Here is a 17,716-nt window from a genome sequence, read left to right on the forward strand (position 1 = left end):
ATAGAAGGCATACCGTGGTGCCACCAGCTCCTTGGCCACTGTCCTTGGCTGTCATCCTGCAAAATCCCAGCACATTCCCATGCCCGAGTTTCCTTCCAGGATGCTGATAACATTTAAGCTCCAACATGAAGGGATAATCATAGTCCCACATAGCCTGGCCATCCCAACAGCTTCAAAAAGGAAGTGAGCTTGGAACCACAAGTGTGTGAGTGAAATACTCTGTTTACCTTGGGGTAGGGAGTGAAGGGGCTACCTGCTTCCAGGAGCTCTGACTCAAGTGAGTCCTAACCTCTATCCATCTCCTTGCACTTACCCTAGAAAGCTAAGAACAAGTATCTGGGTGAGGAACTGCCATTTTGGACAAAGGACCACACAAAGGAGGCTCCTCAGGGTTGCAGTGGAAAGGGGCTTGGGGGAGGGTCTAGGGCTCACTTCTTTTTCAGAACACTAGGGATGGATCCCAGGGCCTTGCATGATGAGCATTCCACCACTGAATTGCATCTCTGGCCTCCTTTTCTATGTTTACAGTTTTTATTGTGAGACAGGGTCTTTCAAAGTTCAGGCAGACCCTGATCCTGCCTTCTCAGAAGCTGGGAAGATGGGCCTTGTCTTGAGACTCACTTTGCATGGCAGTGGGAGAGATGGGCCTACATGGCTGTGCCCTGCCTGTCTGCCTCACACTCCCTTTCCTCCATTGCTCTTTCTGTCCTTCTGTCTCCCTCCATACAGGTGTGTCCCTCTGTCATTAGTGGGCCTAGATACCACTTTCCTCTGTCTCCTTCCTACTTAGGCCTTCCTTCTCCTTTTCTCTGGCTCCTCCATGCACACTGCGCAGAGACCACTGTTATTTCTGCCTCCTGCTTCACAGTCCAGGAGCTGGGCAGGTGTCCCTATACCTGGACCACACACCCAATCCCATCACAGCCTCTTTCTACGTCTCTCATGCCTCTTCTCCAGCCCACAGAATCTCCCTGCGTAGGGGTGGGGGATGGGGTAGGGTGAGCTACAGCAGAGGAAGGAGGGATGGGCTGAGGAGAGACCAATAAGGGCCAAGTTCCCAGAGTCAGGCAACATGGAGCAAAAAGCACCAAGAGATGGGAAGTGGTGTTGAGGGGACCGCAAAGGGCTGCGTCCACGCCAATGAGCTCGGTTCTAGCCTACCAAAGGAGTACATATCCACAAGGATGGTAGATCCCAGACGGTTAAATGAGGCCAAGGGCAAACTCTATTCAGTAGACTGTGACATCTCTTAAGGGACTAGAACTTGAGTAACACAGAGAGCTGGCTATACATTTGATAAATGCCTGCCTTCAGTCAAATGGTCGGGTAGAGATAGGTCACTTCACCTGTGGGCTCCACCATGGGGCACAGTGACAGGAGAAGGCCAGGTATTGATTTGTACTTCTCCACATTTCTTCGTTTTCTTTTGTTTTTGTTCAACAGGCTCTGGCCTCTCACCACTCCCCACCCACCACAGGGTAAGGAGGAAGCAAAACCTATTGACAAAATGCTTTCTGCTTACTTCCCATCCTCAAAGCCTGAATTTATTGAGCAGATTCTGCTGGGGTGAGTTCTAACCTAGGGAGACATGGAAAAGAGGTAGGTGTGACCTTCAGGGCAGGACACTGGGCTGAGGGTCTGGGGTGATGTCTCCTTGGCTAGCACAATGGATTGAAAGCATGTGACCCAGCTTTGTGGCCCAGCAGTTCTTCTCCTAGGCTTATGCTCCAGAGAAACAAAATGTGCATCCACAGAAACACTTGCTTACAGTGTCCTTAGCATCATTATTCCAGCAGTCCAAAGGTGGAAAGAGCCCAGTGTCCTTCAACTGAGGAGCTGGTATGTCCATACAGTAAACGCTTATGCAGCAATAGAAAGGAATATGATTCTAGTATCCTGCTGCAACATGGATAAATCTCAAACAGATTGCACCAAGTGAAAGAAGGCAGTCATAAAAGGCAATACACCACATGACCCATATCTATGAAATGTCAAGAAGAGGCTAGATTATGGGGTGGAAAAGTGAGTAATGGCCACCCAGGGCTGGAAACAGAGTAACTAACTGTTCCTGGGTTTGAGATTTATTTAAGGCTAATGGAAATGTTTTTAAATTAGACTATCATGATGCCTACTAAAAATTACTTTAAAATTCTATACTTTACATGGGAAAAGATTACGATATGTAAATTACACCTTAATAAAGTTGTTTTTAAAACATTTTTATAATTAAAAGTAAGGAGAATCTTCCATAAAAAACCCAGATTTTGGCTTTCCTTGAATGCCATGTACACTTCTCCATGGTAACCATGAGCTGTGGGGCATGCATCCCCAAGTTTACCCTGGCCACTGCACTGCCTGCTGAGGTACACCTGGGTGGCTTCGTTAACATGTGTCACTCATACGGGACGCTTGCGCATTGGACAGGAGCCTCAATCAGAGTGGTAAGACCACAGGTGGCAAAGTTCCCAGCCCCATTCTCCCTTCCCATGTCTGTCCCCAGCAGCAAAGTGCCCAGGACGAGAAAGGCCAATGTGGATGAGGGAGGAGGCTCCACCCAGTACTAAGATGTGTGTGCTGTGAAGCTAGTGTTGCTAACGGAGTCTGTGCCTCACTTTTCTCAGATGTAAAAGAACAACGTCCTAGCACCTGACGAGCAAACAATAAGAACAAACAAATGTAAACCACCGACTCCAGACATAATTTTAGACAGGGCCTTGCTATGTAGGGCAAGCTGGTCTAGAGCTCATTGTATAGCCCAGGTATGCCTTGAACTCACAGTCTCCCTGCTTTGGCTCCCTGGATGCTGTTATTATAGGTGTAAGCCATTGTACCAGGTTGGCTCTAATATCTCACCCTGCATTTTACAATTCCCAGAAGTTCTAAAACCTGGGAGATTTTTCTAGAACTCATTTGGCCATAGAAATGACTTGGCTTGAACTCATAGACACCATTGCTGATCATAGGGGCATGCCCTATTACCATGTGGAAATGTGGGCATGTGAGTCCAGTGTACTGCCAGGCTGCTTCTATGTGCTCTGGAATGGGCAGTCTATGTATTATGTTACCTTCCAAGTGCTGAATTCTAGAACATTCTAGTCCCCAGAAAACTGGGAACTGTGGCCTATATGAGGAAGAGGATTATGACCAAGGCTAAACTCTGTTCCGCTTTGCCTGATATCACATAAGACTAGAAAACTATGGTGAGGCACCAAAGACAGTAGGTAGGGGAAAGGGCCTGAACATTTCCGAAGTTGAATCCTCTGCCATCCTTGGGATATGGATGCTTAGAGTCAGAATTAAGATCCCAGGCAGAAGCAGATGTGTGCTGCCCCTGTACACCTTAGTTCAGAGATTAGAGCAGCCATGGTCATGTCTGGAGGACTGTGTGTGTGGAGAACTTGGCTGGGACCAACCACATCTCAGGGCACAGAGGGGCCAGAAGGGGTCACTGCAAAGGCAAAGCCTACAACATTTCATGCTCAAAGGGGCTCCTGGGTGTCCAGGCCTAACAATGCCTCTCCCTGTAGACCCTTGTGTCAAATAGGGGAGCTGACTTGGCCCTCCCCTCCCTCTAGTGCTATTGGTGACTCTAGTTTCCCCAACCAAGGCACAGCTGAGAACAGGTACCAGCCTGGCCGCCCATTAGACCCTTGGAGGAAATAAACAATTCGATTGGGCTTTGACCCTGATTCCCAGAGGTTGAGGAGCTGTTCTAAATTCTAAGAACTGCCCCACCCTCCAAAATTAGGAACGTCTGTTACTCAGGAGCCCCTTCACTGTGCATGAGCTTATGCTGATGAAATGAAGTGACTTGGATGGTCCCAGAACAGTTTGAGGAGAGGGGCGTTAACCAAGCCTGGAAGGAGAGAGACCGGCAACCAACGATGCCTAAGAACTCCAGACACGGGAACGTGGTGAACTTCTCACTCCATCATCTTCTGTTAGAACAGTCCTGAGAGGACTGAAGCACCTGCATGGTTTACACCAGAACCACACTGGTTAGTGTCATACACTGGTCTTCGTGTGACTTTCTGTGGCAGCCCCCAAGTCAGGCCACAGGCCCACTGCAGCTTCACGCTACCTGGAGGCTCCTTCCTTAAGCACTTGGTCTCTTGGATGAGAGATGGCAGGAATCTCAGAGTGCAGGGGGGAGCCTAGGCCACTGCTGGATGGGGGCTAGTGAATAACGACCCCTTGGAGAAACCTTTGAGCAAGCAGTTCTGGCTGGCTCTGACACCTCCTAGGAACCCAGTGGCCAGCGGTGATCACCTGCTCATCCGTGCTCCCTTTCCTGCTTTGCTCCTCCTGACCAGCTTCTCCACACTTCTGCCACATTCCCTGGGATTGCCTCCTTCCCCTGAGCATTATGGGATTGCCTCCTTCCCCCAAGCATCCTGGGATTGCCTTCCGAGAAACCTCAGTTTAGGGTCTATTCTAAGGCTAGTGTATGAAATGAGCCTTATAGGCTCATATGTTGACCACTTGATCCCCCAGCTGATGGTGCTATTTTGGAAAGTTCTAGAAGCTTTAGGAGGAAGGGCTACATGTCCTTGAGGGTTATACTTTGCCCTGAACTCCTCTATGTCTTGCTCTCTGCCTCCTGGCCTCCATGAGGTGAGCAGCTCTGCTCCCATGTTGCCCTGCCTAACCCCAGGATTGGAAGCAGCAGAGCCACCTGACCCATGCTGGACCCTCGGACACTATGATACAAAACAAGCTTTAAGCTGCTTCTCTGGGGTATTTTGTCACAGTAATGTAAAGTCTGATTAACACTTGGAAAGCTGGTGCCGGAGAAGTCAGGTCACCGCTGTGATCGCTGCGACACAAGCTTGGGAAGTTCTTGCATTTGGATTACAGAAGTGTGGAGTTGGAAGATTCGGGCTAGAGCAGCCCTAGAACCTGGCTGTGAGCTTAGTTTAGTGAGGGATTCTGGTGGGAGCTCAGAGGACCAGGATGGAGGTGGGAACACAGACAAGCAATGCTGTTGAACTTCCATTCAGAAACGAACATGTTATTGGGAACTGGACTAGATGCCAGTCATGTTGCATTGTGGCAAAGAACTTGTCAACATTTTTCCATGCCTGAGATTCTGTGGAAAGCTAAGTCAAAAGGCAACGGACTAAGTAATCCGGTGGGGGGTAGGGGGATTTTTAAGGCAGCCTGGTGTTGAGAATGTGGCTTTAAACAAGCTTATAGTGATCATTAGGAGCAAAGGGTAAAGGAGACAGATTTGTAAGGCTTCCTGTTTGGTCTGAAAAGGATCACACTTAATGCTGTTGACATGAAAGATACGGTTGTTAAAGAGAACGGTGTCATCAAAAAAAAAAAAAAAATCTATGGAAGTATTGAGCAGTGAGTATGATCCAAGCATGTTGTATGTGTGTGTGTGTAAATGGCCTAAAGAAACACAGACTTTGTACAGTTTGATACATGCTAATAGAAAAGGCAGGTGCTTTGCACCTGGACAGTAAGAAGGGTGTCTTATGGTCATCTTGGAAATTGGCAGGACCCTACCCACTTTCAGGGGATAAAAGTGAAAACACATCTAAAAGACTAATCCCTTAAGGAGAATGCACTGCAAAGCCATACCCTATTCCCAGATCAGGACCCAGGCACTCAGCTGCCAATCTAAGGTGTCCTGGCTGCTTTTCAAGTGCTGACAGACCCTGGCTTCATCCATACAGTGCAAGTTTTACAGGCATACATAATGTAGGAGTTTCAGGAACATGCAGGCTTACACCCAGATTTCAGAGGATGGCCCAGAAGGACAGGCATTGTACAGCTGAGCCAGAGTCCCTGAAGGCAGCCCTGAGAGAGCGATTTGTGAAACTGTAGGGGTTGGGGTGAGGGTGAGTGTAGGGTTGGGGGGAGCTACAAGTGGAGACCACAGGAAGCTGGAGATGCCAGAAGCATGTGGGGTCAGCTGAGGAGACCAAACACAGAAGCTAAGTGGACTGAAGCCAGTATGGTGGTGGGGGTGCCGATGCTGCCCAGGTCTTCAGCGATTGCATCATGCCAGCACATGTCCCAGGTGCTGTATACAGAGCTGCAGGAATCAGCATTTGGGCTGCTGGGTTTCAGCCTTTCATTGGGCCAATTGTTGCCCCCATTTTCCTGTCCCTCCTGTTTTGGAACAGGATTGTGTATTCTGATGTATGGACTCTCAAGTGTGTGACTCGTTCTTTATGGCTCATTTTGTTGGGTTTTAAAACTCTTACCCCAAGCTAATAGTTCTCCTTGAGTCTCAGAGGAGACTTGAGACTTCAACTTTTGAACAATGCTGGGACTGTTAACACTTCGGGGACTCTTGGATGTGGAACAAATGCATCTTGCATTATGAGATGGCCACAAATCCTCGGGACCAAGTGTGGGATGTTATGGTGTGCACATCAACTGTCCCCACAGGCTTATATTCACCTGGGGAGTTGCTGGAAACTTCAGAATAGGGCCTGATTGGGGGAAGTAGGTCAGTGTGGGTGTGATCCTGGAGGCTGTATCTTGCCCTGGCCTCTTCTCTCTCTCTCTCTCTCTCTCTCTCTCTCTCTCTCTCTCTCTCTCTCTCTCTCTCCCTCCCTCCCTTCCTCCCTCCCTCCCTCTCCCTCTCTCCCTCCCTCCCTCCTTCCCTCCCTCCCCCTCTCTTTTTCTCTTACCCTTTCTGTCTCTCTGTGTGTCTCTGTCTCTGTCTCTGTCTATCTGTCCCTCTGTGTGTCTGTCTAGCTCTCTTTCTCATTCCTGGACACCATGATGAGATTGGCCCTGCTACAGCATGCCCTTCCTCCATGATGCTCTGTCTTACACAGGACAGAAACAATGGAACCAGCCAGACCATAGCCAGAACCTTCTGGAAACAAGAACCAAATTATATCTTTCTCTTAAATTATTTCTCCATGGTATTTTGTCTTAGAGATGAAAATGTTCACAGTTCTTAGTGAAAGAACTGCTTATTCCAAGGACTCTGAGTCCCTTGTCGCCACCTCAGAGCCTCGGCCAGTCCTGTGACTTAACAACCCATGTGGACTTGTTGTCAGCTAGTTCCCTTAAGCCCACCACTGTCTAGACCCTGCTTGGTCTGTGTGCTAAGCCCACAGCATCGAGGAAACTCCAGGAGCAGGCCTTTCTACTTCTGGGACGTCTGTGAGTCTAGAGTCCCATGACTAGACTTGTGTCCACACTGACAGAATTGGAGAATGTCTAAGGACCCGGACACGGGTGTCCCGAGGCTTGGCCAGCCCATATGTCCAGTTACTGAGCAGGCTAATTCCCGTTGCCATCCTCTCTTCCTTCATCAATTCCATTAGGTTCTTGTCACCAAAAGAATCTTAGTAATATGCAAATATTCATTTATATGACTTGGACCTTCTGCATTGTTATGGTTTAAATCTTCAATGTCCTTCTCAGGCTTATGTTTTAAGTGCTTGGCTCCCAGCTTGGGGCATGATTTTGAAGGCTGTGGAAACTTTAAGGGTGGAGACTGGCTGGAAGAAGTAAGTCACTAGGGGCCTGGGAGGGTTGTACCACCTCTGCTTCCTGGGGCATCATGACATGAACAACTATTGCCACATAGTCCTGTTACCATGGACAGAGCAACTCCACCCTGCCTTCACCACTATGCCGGACTGAAATCCCTCAGAAGCCGTGAGCCAAAATGAGCTTCACTATGTGAGCGCTTCTGTCAATGCTTGTCACAGTGATAGGAAAGTAACTTTCACAGCATTGCTCCCCCTCTTTCTCCTCTTCCCCTTCTCTTTTTGAGGCAGAGTCTTGTCTTATTACATAGCCCAGATGGGCCTCAACCTCATGAGCCATCTTCCCCAGCCTCCTGAGTGCTGGGACATGCCATGAGCCACCTCATGTGACACCCTCTGCAATTGTGAGCCACAAAAATCTACCTAACTACTTGGCCTCTGTGGGTGTGGGCAAGAGACCCCGTGAACTACAGAAGGTGAGGGCCTAGCAGTGAGGGTCATGGGTGGCATTTCTCACAGCATGCATTTCTGATGGTAAGGTAGAGAGTGGAATTAGGCTCCCAGGGAACTCATCCTGTCTGTGGCAGGCTACAGCAGGAACTAAAGCTGCCATGAACCCACCAGTCACCAAAGTAGAGTAAGCTCCAAAGCCACAGAACAGAGGGAAGAATGAATGGAGGGCCTCACCCAGGGAGGGTGGGGACTGAGCACAGCACTCCTACCCAGCCTCCTACAGCCAAGGGAAGACACACTTGCCAGTCACAGGTGGGGGGACCTCATATGGGCTCATATTTAGCCCCACAGACCAGGGGTGAGATGAAGGATTTGCAGATGAATTAGAACAGAACCCGAGGGCTTTCTAGCTCCCAGGCTCCATGATGAGTAGAGGGTAGCCGCTCTTTGATTCCCACCTAGTTCCTCAGGCTAGGGGTGTCTGCAATGCAGGGGGGAACCCTTGACATCCAGAGTTTGAGCCCCCTTGCTTGGTGATGTCCATACCTCTTCCCTTCCCCGGGTCCTGTGCTGGGACTCACAGCTTGCCTTTAAAATATTGTCCAAACCCTAGTTTTCAAGTCCTTGTTAATTTTTATTTTATCCCTAAAGTTCCTTTTCTCATTATGTAACAACATAGGCTGTTGCTGAATTCACACAGCTGGTTATTTCCAGGGAAATGGACAGGTGTCTCTTCATGCCACGTGGATCTTACTGAAAGCCCACAGTGAGCTGGAATGTGAAGGAATTTTCCAAATGGCTTGTTTTCCTAGATCAGCTGCATTTTCCACGGGAGCTGGAGGAGAGCAGAATTTGTCCTGCCTGCTCACAGTCTTTCTGGGGCTAAGGCTCCATTCCCTGGAGGAAAGGGGAGGTTCCAACACCCCTCAGCTGACACCACAAGGTGGGGGAAGGGCAACCAGTGTGGAACTAGTCCCCCTTAGTCCCCAGAGCCCCAGAAACTCTGTGGCCCACTTTGGGGTCTCCACATGGTTTCCATTGGCCTTGAGCTCTGTTCCTTTGTGAATGCAGGATTGAAATGTCTTTTTATTGCTTTGTTTTATTTTCAGACAGGGGCTTTCTATGTAACCCAGGTTAGCCTAGAACTTTCAACCCTCTTATCCCAGGAATTACAGATGCTTAACACTATCCCTGGCTCTTTGGTTGACTTTTAATTGTATAAATATAAATACAACACAATCTGGAACATTCGTACAACTCTGTTTTTTTTTTTGAAAATGTTAAAATTTTAATTAAAATAATTCATAAACTTTTGTGACACTGTGAATGGAACCAGGCTATGAAGGAGCTAGATGAGCCATCAACCAATGAGCTACGACCTTGGTTTAGTGTTTTTATTTTAAGTGATATACAGTAATTGTACATATTTGGGGGTGGTGCGACATTCCATCACAGGCATGTGGTGTGTTGATTAGGACAGTTGACATATCCATCTGTGATGGTGTCAACCTGATAAACTTTAGAATCACCATGGAAACAAACCTCCAAGTGGGTCTATGAGGGTGTTCGCAGAAAGGTTTAGCAGAGCACGGTGACACCTCCCACCCCGCATATGGGCGGCACCATTCCCTGGGCTGGAGTGGAAAGGGTAAAGAGAAAGAGAATCCATCTTCTGCTTTCTGACTGTGGACACAGTGACCAGCTGCCTCATGCTCCTGCCTCCGTGCCTTCCCCATCAGGGTGGGCTGCGCCTTTTCACTGTGAGCCAAAATAAACCTTCCTTCTCAAGGTGGCTTTTCTCAGGTGCTTGTCACAGCCTCAAGAAAAATAACAACTGATACACATCACCTCCAACACTTAGCTATTCTCTGTGTTGGACCCATGCAGAAGCTCCTCCTTCTCTTCCATTGTCTCTCTTCCTCCTACCCTTTTCCTTCTGGCAGGGTCTTGCTATGTAACCCACAGACAATTATTGTCAACCATAACCACCTTTCTATACAATAAGACATGACTCCTCCCTCCTTTTTTGTTTTGTTTTGTTTTGTTGTTGTTTTGTTTTGTTTTTTGAGACAGGGTTTCTCTGTGTAGCTTTGCGCCTTTCCTGGATCTTGCACTGTAGACCAGGCTGGTCTGGAACTCACAGAGATCCACCTGCCTCTGCCTCCCGAGTGCTGTGATTAAAGGCATGCGCTACCACCGCCTGGCGACTCCTCCCTCTAACTACACTCATTTAGTTGTTTATTATATTCATTTTCTCTTCTAATTAAAGCAGTTGGACTCAGAGCACTTTGTGAGTCCCCCAAGTTCACAGTGGAACATTGGGACAACATTGCCATTCTAGCCCTCAGGATCACCACTTGTACAATCACTACTATTAGAGATATCACATAGTCACCTGGGCCTGACACCCTTCACTGAGGATCCCAGATGAGTGCCTGGGCCAGGCCCCACCCAGAGAAGGCTGATCAAGGACAGCTAGAAACATTGATGATGGTGACAGCCTGAGGACTCAGGCTAAGCCTCGCTCTGGACAGCTCAGCATGGCAGGCACCAGGCTCAACAGCTCTCTAGCTAGGACTGCCGACAAGCCAGCTTCCTATCTGTACAGTGGAAACAACAGTCTGGTCCTCGACACCATACTATGAGGAGTGATAGAATGAGCCCATGGCAGGCTTGCCCCACTGCAACCCCCACGACATGGTGCCACTCTTAGAGACACAGATGTGCAGATACTTTGGCTAAAGGCATTATAAGAGGACAGCTCATCCCTGAACACAGAACACCCTACAGACATCACCTGGGTGTGTATTACAGAAACCATACTTTGGATTTTTATCTTTCTCCTGCCTGGTGCCATGCAGTTGGATCCTTTCTTATTTTAAGACAGCAAGCTGGTCTCTAGCTCATAATTCTCCTGCCTCAGCTTCTTGAATGATGGAGTCCCAGGAACATGATACCATGCCTAGCTAATGGTGAAGATTTCATTCAACAAACCCAGCCAGATTCTCGTTAAACCAGACTAAGCAGGCCAAGGGTAGAGCTCAAGGTCATGACTGGTTCATAGAAGACTCAGAGGGGCCTGAGTCACACTGGGCCACAGGACTCTGTCTCCCCCGTAATGCTGCCATCATGACCAACTATAATCAGGGGGCCAATTTTCATAATTGCTAATTAACCCTAATAACTAGTTTGCATAAGAGCTGCCTGGCTCTGCTTTCTCCTCTACCAGAGGAATATTTTCACCTTGGGCTCATCTGGTTCAGCAGATGGCAGGACCCAACACACCCCAGGAGTCAGCACTGGCCTCTGTCCAGTCTGGACTGCCCCTCTTCCTGGACTGCAGTAGCTCCCCTACCCACCCAGGGGAATCCACCAACATCCCTCCATCCCTCCAAGGTTCTCAAGGAGTCACCTCAAACCAGCTTCCTGTGTCTTTTTATCAGCAGTCTTATAATAGCCCTGAAGTTTGCCTCTGCCTGGCTCGGCTCTCCCCATCTCCCAAGTGTCTCCTTCTCTCTGACACCTTGGTGTTGGGTCTTCACGACTTCACCCGGCTGCTATTAACTTGCGAGTTTCTGCTTTCTGCAGATTAATTGAAAAAAAAAAAAATGTCTTTGTCCTCCTACCTGCTCACACCCACAATAGGACTCTGTGAAAGTACTACAGACCCTTTAAAGCCAGTTGAAAGTGGCTTAATTCCAGTGCCACAATTGGCCAGCTACGCCACCCAGCGCAGGTCAATTAACCTCCCTGGGCCCTGGCTTGTTCAGATGTCTGGAGTTACAGAGACAGCCGGTTTCTCTAGTAGCTCTAGCAGTGGCCCCCTACCGGGAAGAAGCGCCTTTTTATTTTTTATTTTTTGATGAGCAGAGGCCAAGACGAGCCTCTGGAAGAGGCTAAGAAGAATGGAGATGGCTGCTGTGTTAGCTGTTTCCCCTCATTGCTGTGATTCCTGACCGAAGCGTGACTTAAAGAAGGAAAGGCCTGCTTTTGGCTCACAGGTGGAGGATACGATCCATCATGGCTGCTGGAGTGCAAGGCAGCATCAGCATCAGAAGGCAGAGGGAGACGTGATGCTCAGCTGGCTTTTTCCTTTTCATGCAGTCTGCAAGCCCAGCCCGTGGAATGGTGTTACCCAAGGTGAAGATGGGTCCTCCTCCTCCATTAGCCCAATCTAAACCTCCCTCACAGACATGCTCAGATGCTTGTCTCTAAATCCCGTCCAGTTGACAATATAGCCATTGAAGCTGCTTTGGCTGACAACTGACGTGGACTTGCTTTGATTGAGGGAGGTAGAGAGGACAGCTGGTTCTGGGACCGAGGGAAGGGTGCCTGGATGGGGGGCAGAGGGTTAAAAAAGGAAGAGAGAGGAGGTTGCTAGCCAGAAGGAGGAGCACACCCAGCCCCCACCCACACTCTGACCCCTCCCTCTTGGATACCCGCTGTCTTCTTAGTCACCCCAAGGCTCAGCCTGTCTGAAGTCAAGGGCCAGCTATGGACCTCTGCGTGACTGAGTCAGGGGCTCCTGGCCGTCTGGACCCCTTCTCCTAACGATTCTTTCAGCTGTGTAAAAGGAACGCACACGATTACAGAGGGAACCAATTGAGAGGAATACATTTAAGCAAAGCACTGGGACTCTTCGTGTGGGAACATGCACGCTGTTTTGTGAGCATGTTAAACAAGATTTGGTGGATGCCTAATAAGCGCCCTGCTCCAGAGGCTGCATGCACGTCAGAACACCTGCGGCAGCTGCCGTGGGATGCAGAAAGGATGGGAGCTGCAGGTCACTGCATCCCAGCATCCGCCCCATCACCTCGGTGCAGGGAAATGACGAGTGACATTTACAAGCTGCAGAAATAAGGGTATAAATGGTTTTCCAAACCGGGTCACAGACTCTGAATCTGTGGACTCCAAGCCTGACCTCGCCTTTCTACCATTCCCTAATGGCTGCCCCTCCACTGTCTTAAAGTCCTAGGGGCCTCACCTTCTTCATGGAGGGGTGCCTGTTCTAATCTCCTGCATCCACTATTTCTCACCTCGATTTCCACAGCAGCCTCCCTGTCTCTATTCCCAGTCTCTCTGGGTCTCTCCACCCACCCCCACCCAACCCCCGTCACTTCATACATGCTATGCAAGCCCTGCCACTGAGCTACAGCCCCAGCTTCCTTTATAGTCTCATTTTAAAACAGTCTCACTACGTTACCCAAATTGGCCCTGAACTCAGTCTGCAGTCCAGGCTAGTCTTGCTACTTGTGATCCTGTCTCAGCTTCCACAACCGTTGGGAGGACAGGCCTGTACCCAGCTCCCTGCTACCACCCTGCTTGGGTTCCCTCCAGGCTCCACCCTGAACTCAGAACCCCTCATCCCCAGTGCAAACCTGATCCTGTCGCTCCCTTATCCCCGCGCTTTGAACTGCTCGCTGACTCCCTGTTGCCTGCAGGATGAACTTAGGAGGCCTCCGCAAGGCAGCAAGGTCCCCAGCAGCTCTGCAGCCTCCTCTCGACACCTTTCTCCTCCTGCCTCTGCCTTCCTGCCGTTCTGGACCCTGAAGTCCCTGGGTTACAGCTCTTCATGAGCGGTTTGCCTGTGCCGGTCCCTCCCTGAGTTGTCTGTCCAGGAAATACAGTATGGTTTCCAGGTCCTGCCACACGTGGCTCCTCCACACCTCAGTTCAGCTTCACACTCCCTGGGTAGGTGTGGCTAGCCCTCCTGCCTGGGACAGAGAAGTGCCCAGGCCACATTATAGTAACTTCACATCTTTCTTCAACACAGCAAACTTCACAAGAGCAGGTCCTACTTCTTCATTTCCCCCCAAACCCAGGCCAGTGGCTAGAGCCCAACAGACCTTCAGCAGATATTGACTGAGTAAATGAATAAAAGACTAAAGTGAAGAGCAGGAGAGGTCTCAGTCGAGAGCAGCAGGGAACTGGATGGAGCCAGATGCTGAGCTAGTCTATAGCTAACCCCTTCTCCTTTACATGGAATTCCCCAGGTCTTCACGGTGCATTTGATCTGGGGAGCAGGCTGTAACTTGTTGAGTTCGGCTTTCTGTTCTTTGAGAAATCCCTCCGGTTTCTATACATACCTCAATTAGAGGCAATTGCGTCTCTTGTCAAAGGCAGCTCTCCCAGTGCACAAAGAATGGGATTGTCGGGTTTATAGAAATTCAATGTGCACGTCGTGTTTTAAGGACAGATGTCTCCCAGGGGCCAGCCAGCATGGCCGGCCAGCCCCGAGGACAATGACAACACTCTTGTAGAGCACTCTGCTCAGCACTCTGGGACTCAGCTCAGCACTCTGGATCTGGAGACACCATGCATCTGGGGCCAAGGGTCTCTTCCTGGTGTGCCATCTCCATCTCTCTGAGTCCTATGGGTTTGGGGGAGGCTTCTTCCTCACCCTCTCCACAGGGGGAGGCTCAAGGAGGAGGAAGTCCTCATTTCAAATGGACTCCCCTTTTGTCTGTCCCCCTCTCTCCTTCCTTCCACTTTCCTTCTTTTCCTGGTCCCCATGCATGCTAGGGATGGAACTTGGGTCTTCATGCATGCTAGGCGAGTGCACTGCCACTAAGCAGCAAATCAGCCAGAAGGGATCCTCCTTCGCAGCCCTGTGAAAGCCTCCTCCATACACTCCTCCCTATCACCTCCCTGTCTCACGCCCAAATCCAACACCCATTCCAGCTGCACCTCACACATGCTAAGCACCACACGGCTGGCCCTAGGTGTGTGTGCTTGTCACTATAAAGCCAGAACCTTGTGCCCAGCATGCTGTGGACATTTATAAATGGTAGGTCTGGGCTTGGAGGAGAGGCAATAGTCTGTGCTCCTCCATCCTCACAGAGGATGTCCCCAGGCTCTGGAGGACAGCATCCCCTGCTGCTGAGCCAGGGGAGATGAGCAGTTGCCCTCTGGTGCTGGCCGCCACGCTCCTTACCTGAGAGCACCGTGAAGACGGCAGCGAAGGCGTTGAGCTTGAGTCCGTCTATGACACTGCTGGAGTGGAGGAGCTCAAGACACATGAGGCTGAAGCCGACCACCAGCAGAAGGATGTAGAGCACCTCGGAGACCACCGACAGCCACAGCACCCCTGGAGAATGAGGCAGGAGCAGGTGAGCAAGGGTCCACCCCACCAGGCCAGCACCACCCACTGAGGACAACAGGTCACTGAAACCCCAAGCTCAGATCTAAGTTCTTCTGGGCTGTGGCACCCTGAGGGACCAGTGTGGGGTGAAGCTGATAATGCAGGTACAGAGCCAAGCCATATGAGGTGCCTTTCCTGGGCCCCTTCATCTCAGCCGAGAGGGTCACCCTACCCCAGACTCTACATGGGCAAATTCTCTATTGCTAAGTCCATTTGGGGGAGGTTCTCTGTTACCTGAGTGACGAGCATTCCAATCCCCTTACCTGACCTCAAGCCTTGCCTTTGCCCTTACCCGCCTGCACTCTCCCTTGTTCTCTGCCTTTTTGTAGAAACCACCATTGTCAGGTTCATGACTTTGGCCTGTGGTTCTCCCAGGAGCGGCCATGCTCTGTTGATCTAATTTGATCATTGGCCTAGAAATGACCTGTCACTGATCTTCTCTAGGACTCTGAGCATGATGTGACCAAGGGGGACCAGGAGGGAAGCTCACAGGGTTCCAGTGGAAAGATCACCTGGTTCCAGCCCTTTCTCAAGGATGCAACTCTTCCACCCTTCTAGTGGTCTGGCGTATCTCCTGAGTTGCCACAGCTTCTTTTCCCGTGTTGGCCCATCTTGGGCTGCTAACACTGCTACCCAGTTTAGGGACGGCTGCTGTCTTCCTGTCCCACACTGTCACTCCCTCCTCTTCCTGTCTGCTTGTCACCTGCATAGCACCTTTCTTCCAGTCCCCACGGGTTCCTTGCAGAACCTCATCCTAGCACCATGTCTTAAGCATGCAGTTCATATCTAGCCAGTCCAAGCTTCTTGCCACCCAACTCAGGGGCCCAGGAATGAACTCTGTGCCTTGGTTTCTTCTTCTGTAAAGTGGGGGTAATACTAAGAGCCATGGTGCCAGCACTAGGGGAGAAATAGTTTCTTAGTATTGTGTAAGATTCTAGCTAGCCCAAATGAGAGACCAGGTCACTCATTGATCTGCTGATGCTGTTATGTGAAAGGAACATGCTGACTTGTAGGAAGGGAGCCCAGGTGCTTCTGACTGAGGTCAACACTAAAGACGGAGTCAGTGGGGAGACATGAACTTGTGGGTCCAAGGAAGGGGGCGAAGAACAAATGGTAGAAATGGAGACTCACTCGACATGAATTCCCATCCAAACCACACAGATGTGTTAGATGATTATGAGCCAAGCCTGGCAGGTTAGAGATGGACTCAAGACCACTCCATTCTGTGAGAGGTGGCCACAAGATGGCTGCAAGAGCTGATGGAAAAGAGAAACCTAGCTCAAGGTGGAAAAGATGAGGACAGTCTGCTGTGGGATGTTCTGTATGTTAAATGTGTTGCTCTGATTGGTTAATAAATAAAACACTGATTGGCCAGTAGCCAGGCAGGAAGTATAGATGGGACAAGGAGAGAGGAGAATTCTGGGAAGTGAAAGGCTGAGGTAGAGAGACGCTGCCAGCTGCCACCATGAGAAGATGTTAAGATACCAGTAAGCCATGAGCTACATGGCAATTTATAGATTAATAGAAATGGGTTGATTTAAGATATAAGAAGTTAGCAAGAAGCCTGCCACAGCCATATAGTTTGTAAGCAATATAAGTTTCTGTGTGTTTACTTGGTTGGGTCTGAGCGGCTGTGGGACTGGTGGGTAAGAGAAATTTGTCCTGACCGTGGGCCAGGCAGGAAAACTCTAGCTACAATGGTCAACTGTCAACTTGACACAATCTAGAACCACCTGGGAAGAGACTCTCAATGAGGAATTGCTTGAATTGGGTTGGACTGTGGATGTGCCTATGAGGGATTTTTCTTATTTATGTCCATTGATGTGGGAAGAGCAGCCTAAAAGTGGGTGGTACCATTCCTTGGGTTTGGGTCCTGAATTGTATGAGTAGAGAAAGTAGCTGAGCAGTCAGCATGCATGTGTTCATTCTCTTTTTGTGCTTAACTGTGCATGTGACCAGCTGCCTCCTGTCCATATCTCTAAGGAAGGCAGAGCAGGCCTCTGAAGGGGCTGGCTGTTCTGTCTGTCTTTGCCCAGGAACCTCTGGGGATCCAAGGGGCTTGGGATCAAATCCAGGCTGTTTCACTGGCCATCAGGGGCCCACTCAGAACTTCAGTGATCTCTTCTGTGGAATGGGTGTCTGGTAGGAGGACTAAGGAGGTGACAATTCCCCAGAGCAGTAGTCATTACAGTCCTTTAGGAAGACAATGTCCTCAAGAGACATGAATAGATGTGGGGATGCAGAAAGGACAGGAGAGTGGGTGCTCAGTGGAAGGATCGTCTTAGGCTGTCTGACCTGTAGTGGCACCATTGAGAAGCAATATCTCAGAGCTGTATCAACCAGGGCCTTACAGCAGTCCTCATTGGTCAACTTGGTTGGAGGGCACAAAGGGAAATGCATGTTCTGATGGATGGACAGAGAGGCTCCAGGTGCCTCAAAGCCCTCTCAAGATACTGGGAGATTAGCGGGACCTCATCGTCCCTTGTTGCTGGGTCTGTAATGAATGCCTGTTGTCCACTCTTATTATGAATGTTGTTGCTATTCTTAGCATGATAATTACAATTTCTGTTATTATTATTTTGCTTGTGTTCCGTAGATGAGGTCTTCCTAGATAGCCCAGGCTGGCCTACCATTCGGATCTCCCTTCCACAGTGCT

The 17,716-nt window shown here is 49.7% G+C and overlaps 1 protein-coding gene across 4 annotated transcripts in view; it reads right to left on the reverse strand.

Moving 5' to 3' along the window:
- Positions 1-17,716, reverse strand: part of Gsg1l (GSG1 like) — a 195,533-nt gene that overhangs the window by 64,022 nt on the left and 113,795 nt on the right. For all 4 annotated transcript variants that reach the window (XM_036207281.1, XM_036207275.1, XM_036207288.1 and 1 more), the window contains one exon: positions 14,854-15,006. In XM_036207281.1, the coding sequence (XP_036063174.1) occupies positions 14,854-15,006 (153 nt within the window). The remainder of the gene's footprint in view (positions 1-14,853; positions 15,007-17,716) is intronic.

The sequence above is a fragment of the Onychomys torridus genome, chromosome 1 (genome assembly GCF_903995425.1).
Source record: "Onychomys torridus chromosome 1, mOncTor1.1, whole genome shotgun sequence".
Classification (NCBI taxonomy): Eukaryota; Metazoa; Chordata; class Mammalia; order Rodentia; family Cricetidae; genus Onychomys; species Onychomys torridus.